The sequence below is a fragment of the Hipposideros armiger genome, unplaced genomic scaffold (genome assembly GCF_001890085.2).
Source record: "Hipposideros armiger isolate ML-2016 unplaced genomic scaffold, ASM189008v1 scaffold_55, whole genome shotgun sequence".
Classification (NCBI taxonomy): Eukaryota; Metazoa; Chordata; class Mammalia; order Chiroptera; family Hipposideridae; genus Hipposideros; species Hipposideros armiger.
This window is the reverse complement of record NW_017731405.1, coordinates 2493600-2515747: the sequence shown is the minus strand read 5'-3', so window position 1 is coordinate 2515747 and position 22148 is coordinate 2493600. Positions and strand designations below refer to the sequence as shown.

At 41.0% G+C, this 22148-nt stretch overlaps 1 protein-coding gene across 7 annotated transcripts in view; it reads left to right on the top strand.

Moving 5' to 3' along the window:
- PDE8B (phosphodiesterase 8B) overlaps positions 1-22148 on the top strand; it is a 253654-nt gene that overhangs the window by 180942 nt on the left and 50564 nt on the right. For all 7 annotated transcript variants that reach the window (XM_019641025.1, XM_019641024.1, XM_019641028.1 and 4 more), the window contains 4 exons: positions 577-655; positions 2361-2501; positions 4074-4162; positions 6261-6321. In XM_019641025.1, coding sequence (XP_019496570.1) covers positions 577-655; positions 2361-2501; positions 4074-4162; positions 6261-6321 — 370 coding nt within the window. The remainder of the gene's footprint in view (positions 1-576; positions 656-2360; positions 2502-4073; positions 4163-6260; positions 6322-22148) is intronic.

Sequence of the window (22148 nt, the reverse complement as noted above, 5' to 3'; positions counted from 1 at the left end):
CTGTACAGTTATCTAGGCAAGGAGACTCCTGCCTGCCATATTTGTCTTTCATCATGCCAGTGGGTGTGGTTGAAAGCAAAATACTATAAAGGCTTGTTTATCAGAGATCACCAAAGAAAGGAGAAAAAAAGTTGGTGTGTGTTGCGATAGGCCAGAACAACCTCAGATCCAATCTGGGCTTAAGTAGGTTTTCTTAACTGATAGGGACTTGACTTCTCCATGACCACACTGTGAATGAATCAGAATAACATCACTGGCGTAGAACACAGGGGACCTAGAAGACAGTCCCTGCACCTTTGTTCTCTTGTGTCAATATTAAGGGTTTATTCAGCACATTTGTAGTTCTTTTCATGATCCATGAAGATTTTATTGGCTCCAGTTCTTCCCTTTGTAGCACATGTATGGAAATATATGCTGTTATTCATCTAATTGGAAAAGCTAGTTGTTTTTTCTCAAAACAATATCAGAAGGTACATGGTTTTAATGACTGTGAGGAACTGTTTACTTTGATAAATTAACAGATGAGACACTCATGGTTTTATAGCAAAACTAACATCAATCTTTTGCAACTTTCAGGGCCTGTAATTCAGTGTTTACAGCATTAGACCACTGTCATGAAGCCATAGAAATAACCAGTGATGACCATGTGATTCAGGTATGGAGACACTTTTTATCTTTAGATGTTAAATTAGAACCTTTCAAGTTTGAGCCACCAAGCACTTTCCCATATTTCTCAAATTTCAGCACATTTTCTTTGGAGAAAGGAGCACCAAAGTATGCAAAGAAAACTGATAATCTTATAAGCTAAGAATTGGATATTCACTAAGAATAAAAAATTAGTCAGATCAGAGCCTGCGATTTCTTTGACAGGTGGGGTAAATTCTTTCGACCATCTGTGATGACAGCATTTACACAGAAGTATGTCGGAATTGTAGACTAGATGCTTATAAGTGCCTATGGGAACAAAATATTTTCAAGGGTGCCCATTTATGTGCCTATAGTTGGCATTCTAATTATAAAGCACTCTTATATACTAAAGTCACCTTTCTATGGAAATGTTCATAGTAGACAAACATTTGTTGAAATAAAGTCTTCTTACTATATTTTTTGGAAAGAAAGGCATTTATACTTAAAAAATGCTCTGAAATGGAGACTTGGCACGAATAGGTACTGGCCTGCCTGCAGTTGGTTTGCATAGTGACGCTGAGTGTGAGGAGTACTTGCTCTCATCAGTGGAGACCAGTCAGTGCTCAGCACATTGGCCCCATGACGGACAGAGCCCACATTTGTTCTCCTGCAACACCCTCCACTGCACACACAGACATACCCTGCTCTCGTACTGGGCCGATAACGTCAGTATCCCACCCTGCCTAGGCCCTGTCATCAACACATTCACAAGGTTATCTCATTTCCATTCAGCAACCCTATGAAAGAAACATAGGTGCCCCATGGCACAGATGGGGAGGCTAAGGCCCATCAAGATCAAGGAACTTACCCAAGGGAAGGCCTGGTTATCAGTATTGGAACCAAAGTATGTAGCCATGTCTTTCCGATTCCAAAGCCTTCCTACCTGGTGTCCTGTTTGTATTTATAGAATTTGTTTTTTCTGGCTGCTCCTTGAAATGGAGCTGAAATCTTCCTCATATTGCTACTGATTTCTGGCCCCGCTACCCAAAGGCCTGTGTCCTGGACTGCAGAGAAACGAGACACGTTTGTGGTACCAGACCAAGCACACATCCCACATCTCCCCCACCTATATCCAGTCTTGAACCATCAATTCTCTTCAGGAAACACATTTGCTTTGCACCTCCCTCTTATCCAGTGGGCAGCGGGGTGCTGATTTCAGTAATGAGAAGGGGCTCCCTGTTCTCTGCTCGCCTTCCCCACGTGTAATCTAACAGATGATGCCTTTCACAGGGAGCAGAGTCCTTCATCCTACAGTGAGCCATGGTGGTTGGACCCTGCTTCTCTGGGAGAGGGAATATGGTGATGCTGTCACATGCTATGAATCGCCTCCCAGCCTTACCATGAACAGGAACAAATGGGCCGAGGATGGTGGGCAACTGGAAAGGGGAGAGTCACTGCACTGAAAGGGAACTATACCGACTGCAGTTTTTTTCTGAGGAACCCTTTTTGGCCCCTTTAAAAACCTACCAGCTATCTGACTATAAAACTTACAGGAAAAAGTTGAACAGAGGAGGTTATGTGTAAGGGGGGACATTTAAATGACCTTCGTGCTAAAGATTTTGAAATGAGTCATGGTGGATGGCTATTGCAGCACGTTCCTCTGTGTCCCAGCAAGCCTTCCTCCAGTGCACACGGCGTCCCTGCACTGACCTGTAACCACTTGCTCTTCACAGTATGTCAACCCAGCCTTCGAAAGGATGATGGGCTACCACAAGGGCGAGCTCCTGGGGAAGGAACTCGCCGAGCTGCCCAAAAGCGATAAGAACCGGGCGGACCTCCTGGACACCATCAACACGTGCATCAAGAAGGGCAAGGTGAGTGAGACACGCCAGACAAACCCTTAAGCCCCTGCCCCGCGCCTTCGCTGCTTCTGTGACTTTTTGGGTCAGGTCTTTCCGAGTGGCTTCTATAACACCACTATGTAATACTGAGATGCAAAATCTTGTATGTTTCAAAATAAGTTAATTTTTGAGTTAATTTTGGATAGCAAATGAATCTGGTACTTATCATGACATAGACCCTGGTGATTTTGCATAAGGAAATTTCATCCTTTGCATGCATACATCCCACCTGTTGTTGCTAGAATACCATTCCCATCTCTGAGCAGCGTTCTGCCTGTAGAGCTGTTGTATGTGTGTGTGTGGTTTTTTTTAGTTTGTCCAGTGTTCAGAGGACTAGGAAGTATTTACTATCAATATTTACATGTAGGCTTAGTTTTCAGTCTTCCTTTTGTCGTTCCCTTTACTCATCACAGTTCAGTGGAAATGGTCAGCTTGCGTCTCCCCGACACATCAGCTTGTCAGTGGCTCCCCCTTTGCCGCAGTGATGATGTAGCACTGGTGTAAACGCAGTAGGAATCTTCCTTGAGGCGCTCCCCTCCACAGGAGCATGGCTCCCGTAGCTGGAACTGCCTGTGCATTTTCTTTTAAGCATTCAGAGTGTTTTCTCACATACTCTTTCTTTCATCTTGCTTCCTCTAATGTGAAGTAGTTAGATAAGTATTGTATTTATCTAAGGGGGGCCATTTTGCAGGAATAGAATAAGTTTGGATTATATGTGATGGCCAAAGTTAATTTTAAAAATTGGGGCAGTGAGACTTAACAGGAAACAGAATGTTGTCAAATGCTCTAAAGAATTGCCAGAATGCTGCCACAAATCTGGTAATTCCACCTGGTGTGGGGGCAAGAAAAGGATGCAGAGAAAAGGCTGGGGTTCTGGTTTAAGCACTCCCTCTCAGGAACTGCTGAGGTGCCGCAGGCTCCCCCTTGAGGTCACCAGGCTCTTCAACCAGCCAGTTCCCCAGGGTCCAGACACAGCAGGAACCTTCACGTTTCCCTTTGTCTCTTCTTGGAAACTGCCAGGAGCCAGACTAACCCTAGAGAAGTCTTGGCTGGAGGACCCATAGGATAGTAGAAAGATGATGGGCTCCTAGGAGAGTAAAGAGGTATAGATTTATAACTATAGCCTCTGCTTCTTAAAGTGGGCAAATAAGTTAGAATCTCTGAGCCTCAGTTTACCCAGCTGTAAAGGATGATAATATCAAGCTCACAGGTTGTTTTGAAAATTTTGAAAAAGACCTCAGAAGAATTCCTTGACCTGGTGCCACTACACCCATAGGACTGGAGCAGGAACTCCACCTACTGGTCAAGCATCCTGAGACCTAGGAGGGGCAGCCTGGGGGTGGACATGTTGGTCTTGTGGTCTTCGTGCATTGTGACCTTGAGCCCTACGTAGTGAGTGTCACAGCAGGTATAACAATAAAGCGGTGTTTTGTGGAGTGTAACAAATGCATGTGGGAACTTTATTGCTCAACTTGATAAGAGCCATTGTAGGAGCAGATCTCAGCCTTCATGGAAGGATTTTAAGAGCTCTCTCTGTCCATGTAGGAGTGGCAGGGGATTTACTATGCCAGACGGAAATCCGGGGACAGCATCCAACAGCACGTCAAGATCACCCCAGTGATTGGCCAAGGAGGGTAAGAGCAAACTCTTGAACTCTTTTAGTTGAAGGGCCCATGTGAACACGGGGTTTGCATATTGAAATACCAGTGTAAGCATTAGACCCACAAATGCAGTCGAGTTGGGCTATACATAGTACATACCAAGGACACCGCCACGCAACCGGCAACGTCCCCCGCACGTTGCTTTCCTTCCCCTCTCTTCTCCTGCATATGGGCTTTATGAAGCATCACCCCAGCTGCCCACCTCCACCTGATTGTCTGTGGTTCCACTGTCCCCACCATCCTCTGAAGGAGCTCAATTTCTAGGCCCTCCTCCTTTATAACAACAACAGCAACACAACTGGGTGCCAACCTTCTCTCTTTGAGGCATCAGCTCTGTGCTGGTTCTCTCCAGGCCAGCTTGGAGCTTGCTCCACAAGGGGGAGAGAGCCCTGGAGGTCATGGTTATAGAGAGAAAGGTGTGTCTGAACGAAAGCAGAGGTGATCTGATTCCATGTAATCTCAGATTACCAGAGAAGCCTAGTCATTTGTGGAGAGAGAAGGCAAATGTAGAATTCCTTTTCCTTCTCCCAGTTAAGTTTTGTGGGAAGGTATATGAAGCCAGACAGCACATCACTGAGGAGGCTTTGTAAACCAGCCTGACGGTCAACACCAGCTTCATAATACGGGTTTATAAGCGATGCGCACCATTGAATGAAGTTTTAGAAAAAGAAAATGTGGCAGTTATCGTGCCAATAACTGGAAGAGGCACATCCTGCCTGTGATTCTTATGACTACCTGGGTTCCTTGCCAGTGGTTGCATGGTCAGAAAATGAGACATTCCATAAAGTCAGCAAAGTGTCTGTAGGTTGTATCCCCTCTAATTTTACTTATTTGGTTAGTTTTGAAATTGTTCACCCTCAGTTCAGAGACCACCGTCTCGTATTTCCTGCCATTGTGCGTCAGCCTGGGTGGTGGGGGCACTGACAGGCCCTGACGGAGGGCCACGAGCACTCCTGAGCGTAACAGCCTCAGCATGGCCATTCCTATCAGCCATTAGGGCTCAAAGGCCACAATGGCTGGCACGTTGTTATCATCCTTAGACCATCAGAAAATTTACGCTAAGATTCACTTTGTGTGAGTGACCAGAATTATTCGGTAACCAAGGCAGAAGAGCCACGCTATTGCTTGGTAATTTCTCAGAATGAATTTTTCTGACCTTTCAGATTTTACAGATAAGAAAAGTTCTTTTGTCTAGACACAGTGTTGTTTTTCCCCCCAACTGTAAGCAATGAGCTGTCAGGGGAAATTCTTATTAAAAATAGAGAAGTTTTACCTCTTCCTGTTTAGTGAAGCTCATTACAGGATAACTAGAATTTTCTATGCTCTCCTCGACATCCTCCAGAGAAAACTGAAACAAACAGAAAGACAGAGACAAAGAGAGACAAGAAACAGAGAGGAGACTCATTACTATAACTCTAATATAGCCCTCTTGAATTCCTGACTTCACTCTCAGTAGAAAATCTACCTTGAGCTGAATTTTATGCAGAGCTGAGGTACCTGTCGTCTTTTCCTGGTCTCCTGTGTGGTAATGAGCAAGACCGCAGGCTGCCGTGCGATTCTGTCCATGACCTTAAAATAAGAGGATTTTTCTCTACCTGAAAAATGCCGTCGTTATGATAACCATACTGTAAAATAATACAGAATATTAAATATAAAAATAGCAGCCATGAAATTTGGTTCATTATCCAAATGAGCCTTTTGCTTTTTATATAAGCTATAAAATTATAACCATCAGCAGAATTAAAGCCAATTTTGTCTGGAGTAGCATTTCATCGTATCACTGACGATATTGAGGAGCCCAGCTTCAAGAGTCGGTTACAAAACGAAATACCCATTGGCAATGTGTTTCTGAGCTGGCTGTGATTAAAAGGAAAGCCCTGTTTCTGAAGGCATGTGTGGGCTGCGTGTGAAAATGCATTTTCTGTAGATCGGGTTTTATCTGAATTTTAAATCTGCCCTAGAAGAGACCCTGGAGTTTTGCTTGAAGAAGTTTCTGTTGATGTTTTCATTTGCTGATTTGTTGAATCATCTCATATCTGACTCACTAATGACTGATTATTTATGTTATTAGGAAAATTAGGCATTTTGTCTCCCTCAAGAAACTGTGTTGTACCACTGACAATAATAAGCAGGTATGGTATTCTGTTTGCTTCATTTACTTTGTCTGCTTGACCATGCGTTACTTTCTCACCACTGTTCTCTGCTTGTCTTTCTCCATATCTTACTGTTGTTGACAATTAAGAAAGCTTATGGCAAAATTAGGCTCCTTTGACAAATAAAAAATAATTCCCCTGCCAGCCTGTGCTACTGTCTTAGTAACGCACATCAAATATGATTTAGCTTGTGGCTGCGCAACTAGAGACTAATATATTTTATGGGAGCATAAAATTCTTCCTCCAAATAAAAAATGTTCTATTTTTCTATCTTAATTTCTCATGCAAACAAAAAGTATGTATGCATTTGAATGTTTCATCCCTACAAATTTGTATCAAAAGCAAGAATCATTCCAAATTAGTACTGTGGGGTTTTTTGTTTTTGTTTTTTACCATTACATCATGCAGAACAATACATTTGAGCATTGTCTTCTGAAGTAACAGAATTATAATAAGTTGCTATATTTAAGAACCTTTTTAGAGATTTTTATCATAGAGAGCAACATTGGTATCAGTGTTTTCTTCTTTCTGATTTATACTTTTAATACTGGATGATGTGTATTTTCACTTCCTGCATTAAAGTTTGTTAATTTAAAAGTACTCAACAAACATAATTACCAATTATCTATTTTTGAAAACATACAAAATACAGCCTTTGACTTAGATGAGGCTTTTCAAAGAAGGGACAATATCTCTAACAGATATGAAGGGCTCTGAGTCATAACGCATTTCAGTGGGACATGTCAGAGACTTGCCAAGTGTGGGATCATAAGGTGAAGCCTCAGCAAACAAAGAAATAAACTGGGGGATGGCAGGCCCCCCAGCCTCCCGGGTTTCTCACAGTGAGAAGGTGGCTCCCAAAGTGGGCGTGGGACTGAGGGCAGGGGGCCTATGCAGGGCTTTCAGTGGGTGTCTCAGCCCATGGAAAGTGTCCATGGATGTTTGAATATGCTGTGAAATGATCAGCTAGTGAACATCCATCACCACACGTAGGTACAAATATTTTTCTTGTGGTGAGAACTTTTAAGATCTGCTCTCTTAGCAACTTTGAAATACACATACAGTATTGTTAACTATAGTCACCATCCTGTACATTACATCCTCATGACTTATTTATTTGATAACTGGAAGTGTGTACGTTTTCACCACTTTCCCCCATTTTACCCACCCCCCACCTCTGGAAACCACCAATCTGTTCTCTGTTATCTAGGAGTCTGGTTTTTTGATGTGTGCCTTCTTTTTTTTTTTTAAGATTACACATATAAGTTATATGGTATTTGTCTTTCTCTATCAGATTCATTTCACTTAGGATAACGTCCTCAGTGCCCATCCATGTTGTTGCAAATGGCAAGACTTCCTTTTTTCTTAACAGTGGAATAATATTTGATTGTATAGCAGGTCCTCAAATAATGTTGTTTTGTTCAATGTTGTTTCATTATAATGTTGATGAGATGCAGTAGGAACTTAACACTTGTGCATATCCATTACCCTATGGTAAAATTGGTTTTGTTGTCCATCGTTTAGCTGAAAGTCACAGAGCCCATCAACGTGTTAAGTGAGGACTTACTGTATATGTACATATAGGTGTGTGTGTACACACACACACATACACACACACCACATTTTCTTTATCCATTCTTCCATTGACAGGTTATTTCCATGTCTATGCTTTTGTAAATAATGCTGCAGTGAACATAGGGGTGCATATATCTTTTCTAGTGGATGTTTTCATTTCCTTGGATAAATACCCAGAAGTGGAATTGCTGGATCATATATTGTTCTATTTTTAACTTTTTGAGGAGCCTCCATACTGTTTTCCATAGTGGTTACACCAGTTTACATTCCCACCAACAGTGCATGAGGGTTCCCTTTTCTCCACACCTTCTCCAACACTTGTTATTTCTTGTCTTTTGATGACAGCCATCCTAAGAGGTATGAGTTGATAAGTGGTTTTCATTAGCTTTTCCCTGATGATTAGTGATATTGAGCACCTTTTTGCACACTGATTGGCCATTTGTATGCCTTCCTTGGAAAAATGTCTAATAATTTTGATCCCTGGTTGGAAATCCATGTATGTGGGGGCCCAAGTTAATTTATACTCAAAGTTTTTACTATGCAAGTGGTGCCACCCTTAACCTCTGCGTTGTTTAAGCATCAGCTTTATTAAGACCCTCTGCCCATTGTTTAATAGGATTGTTTATTTTTTTGCTATTGAGTTGTATGAGTTCCTCATATATTTTGGATATTAACCTCTTAACGGATATATGATTTGCAGATATGTTTTCCCATTCAATAGGTTGCCTTTCCATTTTGTTGACAGTTTCCTTTGCTGTGCAGAAGCTTTTTAGTTTGATGTAGTCCCACTTGTTTATTTTTGCTTTCATTGCCTGTGCTTTGGGTGTGACACCCAAAAAAATCCCCACCAAGCCCATTGTCAAGGAGTTCTTTCCTGTGTTTTCTTCTAGGAGTTTTATGGTTTCAGGTCTTAAGTTCAAGTCTTCCATTCATCTTGAGTTGATTTTTGTGTAAGGTGTAAGATAGTAGTTCAGTTTTATTCTTTGGCATGTGGCTGTCCAGGTTTCCCAATATCATTTACTGAAGAGACTGTTTTTCCCCAATATATATTCTTGGCCTCTTTGTCATAAATTAATTGACCATATATGAGGTGTGATCACACAATACGGTGAATGTTTAAATTAAAAAAATTATTACAGTAAAAGACACATTGCCACTAATTCCCATCAGAATACTCCCCCTCGCTTCAAGCATACTGATCCCATCATTCTTCCCAATTTCTGAAGCAGTTCTGGAAGTCCTCTTTCATGAGTGTCTTTAGTGGCGCTGTCTTGGCTGACTCGGTGTCCTGAATCATTTTGACTTTGGGGAAGAGCCAGAAGTCACATGATGTCAGATCCAGTGAATAAGGTGGATGAGGACACATAGTAATGTTTTTATTTGACAGCAATTGCCGTATACCAGAAGCGATGTGTGACACGGAGAGTTGTCATAATGGAGGATGATTTAGGGCACACTTTAAAACACACTTTTCTCAACCGTAGCTCACACCTGACTGACTGCACCAAACAAGTGAAAACTTGTTACGCACTGTTACTAATGTTTGACACACCACTTCCCGTATTGAAGAGCCCTGCCTTTCCATTGAACGGCAGTTGGCAGCAGCATTCACCATATTTTTTTTTAAGAAATTTTATTGGGGAATTGTGTTTTTCCAGGACCCATCAGCTCCAAGTCAAGTAGTTGTTTTCAATCTAGTTGTGGAGGGCACAGCTCCTTGGCTCGATTCTTGTGGGAATTGAACCAGCAACCTTGGTGTTCTGAGCCTGCACTCTAACCACCTGAGCTAACCAGCTGCCCTCACCATATTTTTTTTTTTATCACAACGGAAAGTCCCCATGTCCCACATCGCTTCTGGTGTGGCAACTTATGTCAAATAAAAAACATTACGGTATGTCCTCATCCACCTTATTCACTGAATCTTGCACCGTGCAACTTCTGGCTCTTCCCCAAAGTCAAAATGACATGAAAGGTAAATGTTTTGAATTGATTCAGGACATCAAGGCAGCCACAACAGTGCAACTAAAGATACTCACAAAAGAAGACTTCCAGAACTGCTTCAGAAAGTGGCAAGAATGATGGGATAAATGTGTTTAAAGCAAAGGAGAGTATCTTGAGGGGGATTAATGGCAATGTGTCTTTTACTGTAATAATTGCTTTTTAATTTAAACATTCACATATTGTTTGATCACGTCTCGTATACATGAGTTTATTCCTGGGCTTTCTATTCTGCTCCACTGATCTCTGTGTCTGTTTTATGCCAGTACCATATTGTTTTGATTCTATAGCTTTGTAATGCAGCTTGAAATCAGCAAGTGTGTTGCCTCCAGCTTTGTTCTTCTCTTTCAAGATTCATTTGGCAAAATATTCTAGACTATCCAAAGCAATCATGTGCTTTTTCATAAGATTTAGTTCAACATAAAATGCCTTCTTCAGCACAGAATTTTATCAGGAATCAGGCAATTTTCACATAATACCATAAAGCCGACAGAGAGGCAAGTCCTTGGAGACCTCTGGGAAAGGAAGAGAATTGACTTTCATAGGAAAACAATTCTCTCAACAGCAAGTTTAGACATCCCAGGAGGAAGAATGAGATTATGTGGGAGGTGACACGGGCAGAGGGAGAGGCACAGGAAATCCTGGTGCCTCTTTAGAGACAAACACTGATCCCAAGCAGCACAAACCAACGTGCATGGCCTGTGAAGCTGTAGTGCAGAATGCAGGCCCACTTGGGCTCATTCATGCTCGTGCCAGAAATGGGCCAAACACAGCTCTTGTCCAAAACTAAGCACAGCCTTCCCCCACCAGCCTAGCCTTACTCCACCTCCTCCTTTTTCTCACTTAATGAATGGGACCCCCCATCTCCTTGTTACCAGTCTCCCTGCAACTCCAGGTGCCCGCATTCTACCTTCAGGACTTCATGGTTCAGCCCAAGAAACAGCAAGTTCCTTTTTCCTCCTCAAGCCCCCAAAGTGCTTTCTTTACTGTGCATCACCCCCACCATTATCATGGCTATTTGTGGTCACTGGGATGTGCTTGCCTTTGTGTGCCCATGCTGCCTGGCACATAGTAGGCCCTCAGGCTGTCGGTTAGCTTAAATGGAATTGAATGTCTAGGGCCTGGCCCCCTGTCGCCTGTAAACTCTTCCTGCGTCACAGGGAGAGCAGGCAAGCCCTTAGCACAGGACTTAGGGATACAGAATCAAGGGGCCACCTCTTCTTTTCTGAGGCTCTAAATAGAAACATCTTTATTGCCGTGAATTAGCTGCTGTTCTGAGAATAGTGGAAACTCAGAGCTCAAATACCCTGAGCCATTGACGTCACCTAATGGTGCTACACGGGCCTAGAGAGACACTTAGATTTTCCAATAACAAAGAATTTTTATATCTCTGGCTAGCTGCAGTGTTTTTCCTCCTCGTCGAAGGAGTCTGAAGTGAATGGTGATGGGTTTGTGACGGGAAGGGCTCCCCAGAGGGTGGGAGCAGCCTGTCTGCAGGCGGTTGCAGTGGCGCAGCTTTCTGGGGTTTAGCCCTGACGTCAGAATTGGTCCATGGGTTTGCATTTTAACAAGGAATGAAATTGTAAGCCAGGCTGCTGCTGTCCCTGGTGGTGTTTGTCATCAGCAAAGATCTCTTTTCCTATGCGAACCCTGTAGCTGTTTGCCAGGAGGCTGGAAATACTCAGGGAGGTTTGTCTGCTGTAAACATCGTCTTCCCCTTCACCACACACACATTTCCTCCCCAAATATGTACTAAACACCTGTTCTGTGCTGCCACCAGGGACACAGAGTCTCTGCCCCAGAAGCCATGGAGGGCACACACAGATAAACGGGATACATTTCTAGAGCACAGTATGGGGAGGTGCAAACCGAGCCCCAGGGAAGCACAAAACACAGGGACCACAGAGACCGCCTAAGATTTTTTAAGGTGTCATCTAGGACAAGGGGCAACAATCTACAACCTACAGGCCAAATGTGGCCTGCTTTGTAAATAAAGTTTTATTGGAACACAGCCACACTCCTTTGTTATGTAGTGCTGTGGCTACGTAACTACAGTGACAGCAGCAGCCATATGGCCTGCAAAGCCTAAAATATTTACTGCCTGACCCTTTACAGAAAAAGTTTGCTAACCCCATTTTTAGAAAATAATTTCCTTTCTTGGATTTCCCATTTTCTTAAACCAGGAACAGTATGCATAGGCCCCCCAGAACCCCCCTCTCCATGCCTACACACGCTTCTTTGGGCACCCTTTGCCTTCATGCCAACCCCTGCACCCTGGCTCAGAGCTGTGAGGACCTAGTTTTCCTGAGGCTGTTGTCTTTTCTTGAGGTCCAAATGCATGACTCAGACTGGAATTTCAGTGATGTGATCCTGCAGTCAGACTCATGTAGGGAAAGGGAGACTTCTAGGATCCTGACTTTACACTGGCTCCTCCTAAGCTGGTCTGGTTAAAGCAGAGGGGCCTCCCCACTGCCATACCTACAGTGCCCTTCCCACTGCCACACCTACAGTGCCCCCCACCCGCCCAATCGCAGTGCACCCCCCTTCTCACTTTCTCCTCCAAGCCTTGGCCGTGAGAATATGGGGGAGCATTGCACTCCCGAAAGCCTGTGTGCCAGCGGTGGGCTTGAGCCCTGGGACACAGTATGGGAAGCCAGCAGGCAAGAGGGCAGGGCTGCATGTGACAGTGTGGAGTGTATCACCTGGTCTCCCTTCTCCTGGAGCAACGGCACACCCGAGGAGAAGCCTCAGGCAGGTGCAGGTGCCTCATATCCAGTAAGAGGAAGTGGTTTTCTTGTGATTCAGGAAGCACAGCCCACCTAATGAGTAGTTTCAGAAAAGATCCTCTGTCCTTCGGGGCTAGAGCGGGGAAAGCCCAGGGCCAGGCTCAGAGGAAGCATCCTGCTCCCCGGCTACTCGAGGTTCCGAGAGGAAGGCTGATGACGAGCAGGAGGAGACCCGCCCGACCTGGATGTCGCACAGGGCTTTCCAGAGCTTGCAAACAGAATCCCTGCCTTTGGAATTCTGTTGGCCACCTTGTCACTCTCATTTCATGGCAAAAAGATGGATTCAACCATGGAAAAAAAGTAGGAAGGATATATTCTCTGAATGAAGAACAGCTATTTAAGTTTGGCTTGGTGGAAAAACTTCTCTTCCACTGTAGACTGGTATAAGCATTGTCGTGGCCTGACATCAGTCTGGGGAGTGACTGCTTTAAAGCATTTGGACATATGTCACTATATAGGGATAATACAGGCAGAAATGGGGGCTGAATTGGCCAAGTTTAAATCTTGCTTTGAGGTAAACTTTTGGGGTTCATTCTCATTTTGTTTTATAATAGTAAGCTATTTAAGCTTAAAATTGTTGTAAAGATTAAGAAAATATTGAACTTTAATAATAATGCGTAAGACTAAGCCTGTCAGAAGTGCCTAAAACAAGATACAAAGGGTACAGAGTATCAGGGAGTAAGAAGGGGTAGAAAACAGGTCTTCAGTTTTGTGAAGGCTTTGTATGGGGAAGGAGGAATTAGGCCCTGAATGCAAAAAAAAAAAAAAATTATAGATACATGCAATTTAATTTTAAATAGGTAATAAGTACTCAAAACCCATCACTTCTTAAGTTTGTCACTACATTTTACTATTATCTATGCTCTTGAGGTTATTTGCGTTCGTTTTATCTGTATGGTGGAAATATCATATAAAGCTGTGCCACTGTGCACGTCTTCCCAACTCCACATTGAGCAACATCATGTTGGTAGCTTCAAACAGCCACGCTGGGACCAAGGAGACCAGCAAATTCTACAAATAATTTAAAAACTAAAGCATTTATTGTTTTAACTGCTCTTGGTACCACTGTAGTGAAAACAAACAATAAACTGACAACTGACCCCCCACACACTAAACAATGTTTATATTTATCTATGTTAGTTGTTTATATCTTGAAATTCATATTGTAACGTCATAAACCCATGGCAAATTCTGAATAGAGGTTTTCATTGAAGAAAAATATGACCAAGGAAGATATAATTTATATGGATAAAAAAATTTGATCCATATTTCTGACTTACTCTAAATCACAATATATCTACATTGGCTCAGATTTTTTTTTAGATATAATTGACATATGACATTGTATTAGTTGTAGGTGTGCAACATAATGATTTGATGTGTATACATTGCAAAATTATCTCCACAGTAAATTAACATTCATCACCACATAGTTAGAAATTTTTTTTCTTATGATGAAAACATTTAAAATCTCTCTTAGCAACTGTGCTAAGCAAAAAAAAAAAAAAAACTTAGCAAATATGCAATAGAGTATTATTAACTATAGTCACCATGCTGTACATTGTATCAGCACGACTTATTTATCTTATAACTGGAAGTTTGTATCTTATGACCCCCTTCATTCATTTCACTGCCCCATCTCTGGCAATTACCAATTTGTTCTGTGTATCTATGAGCTTGGTGTTTCGCTTTGTTTATATTCCACATGTAAATGAGATAATATGGTATTTTTCTTTCTCTGTTGATATATTTAGTATATTTCATTTAGTATAATGCCCTCGAGGTCCAGTCATGTTATAACAAATGGCAAGATTTCCTTCTTTTTATATTTATGGCTGAATAATATTCTATTGTGTATAGTAGGTCCGACAATTAAGTTTGCAAACTTGTTGCAACGATGTTGCTAACCTTTTTTGATATCAGGATTATTTATTATGAATTTGTACCAACTGGACAAATAGTTAACCAACTTTACTATTTGGAAGTGCTGACAAGGCTGTGTTAAAAAGATAGATGACCTGAACTTTTTGCCAACTGTTCATGGCTCTTGCATCACGACAATGCTTCAGCTCACACGGCACTGTCTGTGAAGGAGTTTTTGCCAGTAAATAAATAACTGTATTGCGGCACCCTCCCTACTCACCTGATCTGGCCCCCAATGACTTCTTTCTTTACCCAAAGATAAAGGAAATATTGAAAGGAAAATATTTGGATAATATTCAGGACATCAAGGGTAATACGACGACAGGTCTGATGGCCATTCCAGAAAAAGTTCCCAAATTGCTTTGAAGGGTGGACTAGGCCCTGGTGTCGGTGAATAGCTTCCAAGGGGAGTACTTCAAAGGTGACCATAGTGATATTCAGCAATGACGGGTATGTAGCACTTTTTCTAGGGACTTAGTTGTCCGACCTCGTAGATCTTTACTAGAAAGTAGCGAACTTAATTGTCCGACCTCGTATATCTTTCTGAGTTAGTGTTTTCATTTATTTCAGATTAATACACAGAAGTGGAATTTCTGGATCATGTATAGTTCTATTTTTACTTTTTGAGAAATCTTTGTATTGTTTTCCATAGTGGCTGTACCGATTTACATTACAGTGTATGAGGTTTCCCTTGTCTCTACACCTTCTCCAACACTTGTTATTTCTTGTCTTTTTGATAGCTTCCATTCTAACAGGTGTAAGTTGATATCTCATTGTGGTTTTGATTTGCATTTCCTGATGATTAGTGATGTTCAGAATCTTTTTGCATACTTACCTGTTGGCTATCTGTATGTATTCTTTGGAAACATGTTCAGATCCTCTGCCCTTTTTATTAATTGGATGCTTCGGGGTCTTTTTATTAATTGGGTGATATGGGTTTTTTTGCTGAGTTGTATGAATTTTTCATATATTTTGGATATTAACTCCTTATCAAATATATGATTTGCAAATATTTTCTCTTATTCCATAGACGGCCTTTTCATTTTATTCATGGTTTTTTAGTTTGCTGTACAGAAGCTTTTTAGTTTGATGTAGTTCCACTTGTTTATTTTTGCTTTTGTTGTCTATGCTTTGGGTGTCAAATCCAAAAAAATCATCAGTGTCAAGAAGCTTCTTTCCTATGTTTTTTTTTCTAGGAGTTTTATGGTTTCAGGCCTTACAAGTCTTTAATCCATTTTGAGTTGATTTTTGTGTATGGTGTAAGACAGTGGTCCAGTTTCATTCTTTTGCATGTGGCTGTCCAGTTGTCCCAGCACCATTTGTTGAAGAGACTGTCCATTTCCCATTGTATGTTCTTGGCTCCTTTGTCATACATAAATTGACCATATATACGTGGGTTAGTTCCTGGACTCTCAATTCTGTACCATTGAACTATGTGTTTGTTTTTTATGCCAAAACCACACTGTTTGGAATACTATAGCTTTGTAATATGGTTTGAAATCAGGAAATGTGATGTTCCAGCTTTGTTCTTCTTTCTCAAGATTGCTTTGGCTATTTGGAGTTTTTGTGGTTCCACACAAATTTTAGGATTTGTTCTATTCTGTGAAAAATGCCATTTTTAATAAGGATTGCATTGAATCTGTAGATTTCTTTAGATAGTATGGACATTTAACAATAGTCTTTCAATTCATGAGCATAGGCTATCTTTTCACTTATTTGCATCTCCCTTTATTTCTTTCATTAATGTTTTACAGTTTTTAGTATATAGGTCTTTCACTTCCTTGGTTAAATTTATTCCTAGGTGTTTTGTTATTTTCGATATAATGGTAAATGGGATTCTCTTAATTTCTTTTTCTGATAGTTCATCTTTAGTGTACAGAAATGCAACTGGTATTTGTGTATTGATTTTGTATCCTGCAACTTTACTGAGTTTATTAGTTCTCACAGTTTTTTGGTGGAGTCTTTAGGGTTTTCTGTATATAAATCATGTCATCTGCAAATAGAGACAGTTTTATTTCTTTCTTTACAATTTGAATGCCTATTAGTTCTTTTTCTTGCCTGATTGCTCTGGCTAGGACTTTCAGTACTATATTGAATAAAAGTAGCGGGAGCAGACACACTTGGCTTGTTTTCAATCATAGAGGAAAGCTTCTCGTTTTTCACCGTTGAGTATGATGTTAGTTGTGGGCTTGTCACATATGGCCTTTATTATAGTGAGGTGTATTTCCTCTATATCCACTTTGTTGCATTATTTTTATGGTGAAAAAAATTTATATTTAAAATTAGCCTGCTAGATTCAGTTTAGATGATCCTAATTTTGTTGGCAACATACAAACATCATATTGGGTCATCGGGAAAGTCATGACACATTTATGCATTGAAAAACATAGAAAAATATGTCATGACTTTCCCGACAACCCAATAGTTTGGAGCCAGCCAATCGTATGCCTTAATCTTTTCATCAGGCCTGATTGGGGTGTTGACCTTGGCCACACTAGTGTCATAGAACTTCTCCGCAGCCAGTTTGATCTGGTGCTTGTTAGAATTGACATCCACAGTGAACACTAGAGTGTTGTTGTCTTCCGTCTTCTTCATGGCTGACTTGGTGGTCAGGGGAATTTGATGATGGTATAGTGGTCAAGCTTGTTTCTCCTGGAGGTGCTCTTCTGAGGTTATTTGGGTTGCCTTTGGAGCCACAGTGCCTTGGACTCCAGAAGGTGGCTGACATGCGAATCTTCTTTTATGTGCGGGGCTGTAGACATTTTTCAGTACTGCTTTCTTAACCTTCAAAACCTTTGCTTTGGTTTTGCCTTTAGGAAGGATGGGGGCTTCCTTCTTTGCTTTTGGAGCCATCTTCATGAAAAATTATTAAGAGTTTTTATCATGAATGGATGTTGAATTTTTTCAAATGCTTTTTCTGCATCTGTTGAGAGGATCCTATGATTTTATATGTAATTTTGTTAATGTGGTGTATCACATTGATTCGTTTGTGAATGTTGAACCATTCTTGCATCCCAGGAATAAATCTAACTTGATCATTATATACAATCTCTTTAATATGCTGTTGAATTTGGTTTGATGAAATCTTGTTGAGAAGTTTTATATCTGTGTTCATCAGGGATGTTGGCCTGTAGTTTTCTTGTAGTATCCTTGTCTGGCTTTGGTATTGTTGTCGGAGAGTGGGCCCTTCTTGGCACGAAGTCCAGGTCCTTGGCAACTCGAGCAAAGAATTGAACGAGGTACCGGAGCAAAGTAGTGAAAAAGTAGTTTATTAGAAGAGATAATATACTTTAAAGAAATAGATGCAGGCCTGAGCAGTAGAGAATGGATCAAGGGCCCATTATGAGAAGAGAAATTACATTCCAAAGAGTTTGGAGCAGGCCACGCGCAAAGGCAGGCTCAAAATGCTCAAGAAGGGAGGAACAGGGTCAAACAAGGAAAGGGCTTCTCCAGACTTGGAGTTTTTATCCCCTTTCTCTAGAATGGGCTGTTCCCCCAAGGGTGTGGGACCACTTGATTGGCACCTGGGATTGACAAGCGGTACAGCTCGGTGTGAGTGACTGGTCTCATCCAGTTGGGTATTTTGTGCCCATTTGTTTTCCCTCAGGGGTAGGTAATTATAATACAAAGGGAGAGTTTTGGGTGGAGAGGGGATGTCCCCTTGGCCATCACACTCTGTGGGACATGCAGGAATGCAGAGACCCAATGCCTGCCTCTAACTGCCTGCCTTGTTTTCCCCTTGAGAGACGTGATCCCCATAAAATCTCTATGGGAAGTTGAGGGACAGGAGGTCTCCTGTATCTGCTTCCTGCTGGGCAGGGTCGTAGAGCTGTCCCTGCCTATTGGGGGGTTCACGGAACTCTCACCCTAGCTGATCTCAGATGAGAGGAAGGGGTCTCGAGATCCGCCTGGAAGACCGCACCGGCTTCTTTGGTTGTGACTGGCAATCTTGCTGGGGTGCCCTCTATCCCCAAGGCCCCTGAATGAGGAAAAATAGATTTTAATTAATAAATCTGTTAGCTCTTATGAAGCCTGTGACCATTCAGCCCACCACCTGTGGCGTCAGTTGTCTGGGCCCAGAGTGGGTTTGGCATTAAGTTTATTGGCCTGGGGAAATGTTAAAACCTGTTTAGTCTCTGGGATGGAGTTATCCAAGAGTTAGGTCCGGGATGGCTTGAGGAATATTGGGAAGTCACAGGCTTTTAAGTAGTTAACTGAAGCAAGGGTAGGAACAGTCTATGAACAATCTATTGCTTAGGATTTAGAAACTGATTTACAAAGCAATTAAGAAGCAGGGGTTTAGGAGAATTCTAGGATTCAGGCTAGGAGCAATCTTTAGTCTAGGATTCACAAACGGATTAGAAGAGTAATCAAAGCCAAGAGCTAAGGAACTAAGAAACTAGGGAGGAGACTTAACATTTATATAGGAAAGAAAACTTAAAAGTCTTTCAGTGGGGTGGGGGGCGGGGGAGCCTACTCAGTTGGCCCACAACAGTATTACGGTAAAGCTGGTCTTGTAAATGAGTTTTGGAGTATTCTCTTCAATTTTTTGGAAGAGTTTGAGGATTGAAATTAATTATTCTTTAAGTGTTTGCTAGAATTCACCAGTGAAGCTGTCTGGTCCTGAGTTTTCTTTGTTATGAGGTATTTGATTACTGGTTCAATCTCCTTACTACTAGTTGTCTGTTCAGTAATTTCTTAGTAATTAGAAACTTAGTAATTTCTTCATTACTAAGTCTTGGTAGATTGTATGTTTCTAGAAATTTATTCATTTATTCTATGTTGTCTGAATTTTTGGCACATAATGGTTATATTAGTCTCTTATAATCCTTTGTGTTTCTGTAGTGCAGTTGTAATATTTCCTCTTTTTTTCTGATATTATTTGAGTCTTCTTTCTTTTGTTGGTGAGTTTGGATAAAGGTTTTCTGTTTAATTTTTCAAAAAACAGCTCTTAGTTTCATTGATCTCTTCTATTATCTTTTTAGTCTATATTTCATTTATTTTTGCTCTGACCTTTATTTCCTTCATCCAGCTAACTTTGGGCTTAATTTGTTGTTCTTTTTCTAGATCCTTGAGGTGTAAAGTTAGGTTGTTTATTTAAGATCTTTCTTGTTTCTTAATGTAGGTGTTTATCACTATGAACTTTTCTCTTTAGAAGTGCTTTTGCTGCATCCCATAAGTTTTTGTATGTTGTATTTTCATTTTCATTTGTCTCAAAATATTTTTAAATTACCCCTTTTTTCTTTGACCCATTGCTTGTTCAGGAACATGTTATTTAATCTCCACATATTTGTGAATTCTCCAGTTTTCTTCTTGTAATTGATTTCTGCTTTCATACGTATCATTGTGTTTGGAAAATATGCTTCATATGATTTCAATCTTCTTAAATTTATTAAGACTTGTTTTGTTGCCTAACATATGATCTCTTCTGGAGAATGTTCCACGTGCACTTGAAAATAATGTGTATTCTGCTTTTGGATGGAATGTCTGTTAAGCCCATCTGGCCTAACGTGTCGTGTAAGTCCAATATTTCCTTATTGATTTTCTGTCTGGATGATTTATTCATTGATGAAAGTGGGATATTGAAGCCCCCTATTATTATTGCATTGCTGTCTATTGGGTCATCGGAAAAGTCATGACATATTTTTGCATAGAAAACAGAAAAAATACGTCATGACTTTTCCGACAACCCAATATTTCTCTCTTTAGGTCAATTCTGAAGGACAGTTTTGCAGGTAGAGGATTCTAGGTTGATACTTTTTTTTTCTTTTAGCACTTTGAATATGCCATGCCACTCTCTTTTGGCCTGGAAAGTTTCTGCTGAAAAATTTCATTTTTTTGTGGGGGTTTCTTTGTACATAACAAGTTGTTTTTTTTCTTGCTGCTTTAAGATTCTGTCCTTGTGTTTAACTTTTGACAATGTAGTTATAATGTGTCTTGGTATGGGTCTGTTTGGAGTCATCTTATTTGGAACTCTGGGTTTCCTGGAATTGAATGTGTTTTCTTCCCCAGGTTAGTGAAGTTTTTAGCCCTAATTTCTTCAAATAAGTTATCTGCCTTTTTCTTTTCACCTTCTGGTATCCCTATAATGTGAATATTGGTGTACTTGATGTTATCTCATAAGTCTCTTAAATTATCTTCACTCTTTTTTTATTCCTTTTTTTGCTGCTCTGAATGGGTGAATTCCAGTGCCCTATCTTCAAGTTTGCTGATCCTGCTTCATCTAGACTGCTGTTGAACCCCTCTACTGAATTATTCAGTTCAGTTATTGTATTCTTCAGCTCTGATTTCTGTTTGAAACTTTTAAAATATTCACTCTTTGTTGAAATTCTCAATTGTTCATGCATTATTTCTTGACCTTAATGGGCATATTTATGACTATTATTTTGAGCTCTTTGTCAGGCAAATCACTTACCTTCATTTACTTAAGATCTTTTTCTGGTGTTTTATTGTTTTTGTTTTTTTTTTTATCTGAAACATATTTCTTTGTTTCTTCAATTTTTTTGACTCTCTTTGTTGCCTTCTATGCATTAGATAAAACAGCTACTTCTCCCAGTCTGGAAGGTATGGTTTCCAATAAGAGATGAGCCTTATCTTTCCACCCTGCCCTAGCTCTTGGTTGTCTGTCATAACTTTGTGATTGTTCAAGTAGCCTACTTTGTTCTTAGTGGTTTAGAATAGTTAAGGTTGTGCAAAGACCTGTCTGTGTACTAATGGGGAGGGCTTAGTCAGAACCTAGATGCAGGCTGATTGGAAGCCAGATGCTCAGGCAACAGCTTTTAAAGTATGCAAATATACCTCTTGCAGGCTAAGACTGGGAAATGGGTGTTTCTGTCTGCTGCCTCTCTGCTGTGCCCTGGGGGATACCTCTTCAGAACTGTTTCTCTGTTTGTTACAGTCCTGTGTAACCTGTGAACATAAGCCCCAGGCTATCAAGAGGGTCCACTAAGTGGCAGGCACAAAAACCAGGGTACAATAAATGTGCACAAATTCCTTTCCAGGAGATACCAGTGACATGGGGTGGAGCAGAGGGATATCACAAAGATAGCATCTTCGGCCTCTCAGTCTCTGAAAAGTATTGCAGTGGACACCTAGGTATGTGTATAATTACAAGCCTGCCCCTCTGGCCAAAGCTTTTAAGATAAGCAAATAGTCCTCTTTCACAGAAAGACTGAGTGAATTTCAGTTTGCTGTCTCTGCACTGGACCCTAGGAGTTAGCCATGGTGAATCTCTGTGAGCCCTTTAAGAACTGTCTATTAGTTCCCTATATAGCCTATGGGTTTTGTGGATGCAAGCTCCATTGGCTTTCAAAGCTAGATGTTTTGGGGTCCATCTCTCAGGTGAAAGCCTTACCTATTGCGGTACCAGATGTGGGTTCCAAATCTTTCACTCCTAAAGGAGAAGCTGGGAGTTGTGGGTTCCCTCTTAATTGTCTGTTTTCCTACTGGGAGTGGGGTTAATAGAAAGATTGTTTCTCAGCCTCTCCTACCCACTACGATGTGGGTTTTTCTTTTCTTTTTTTT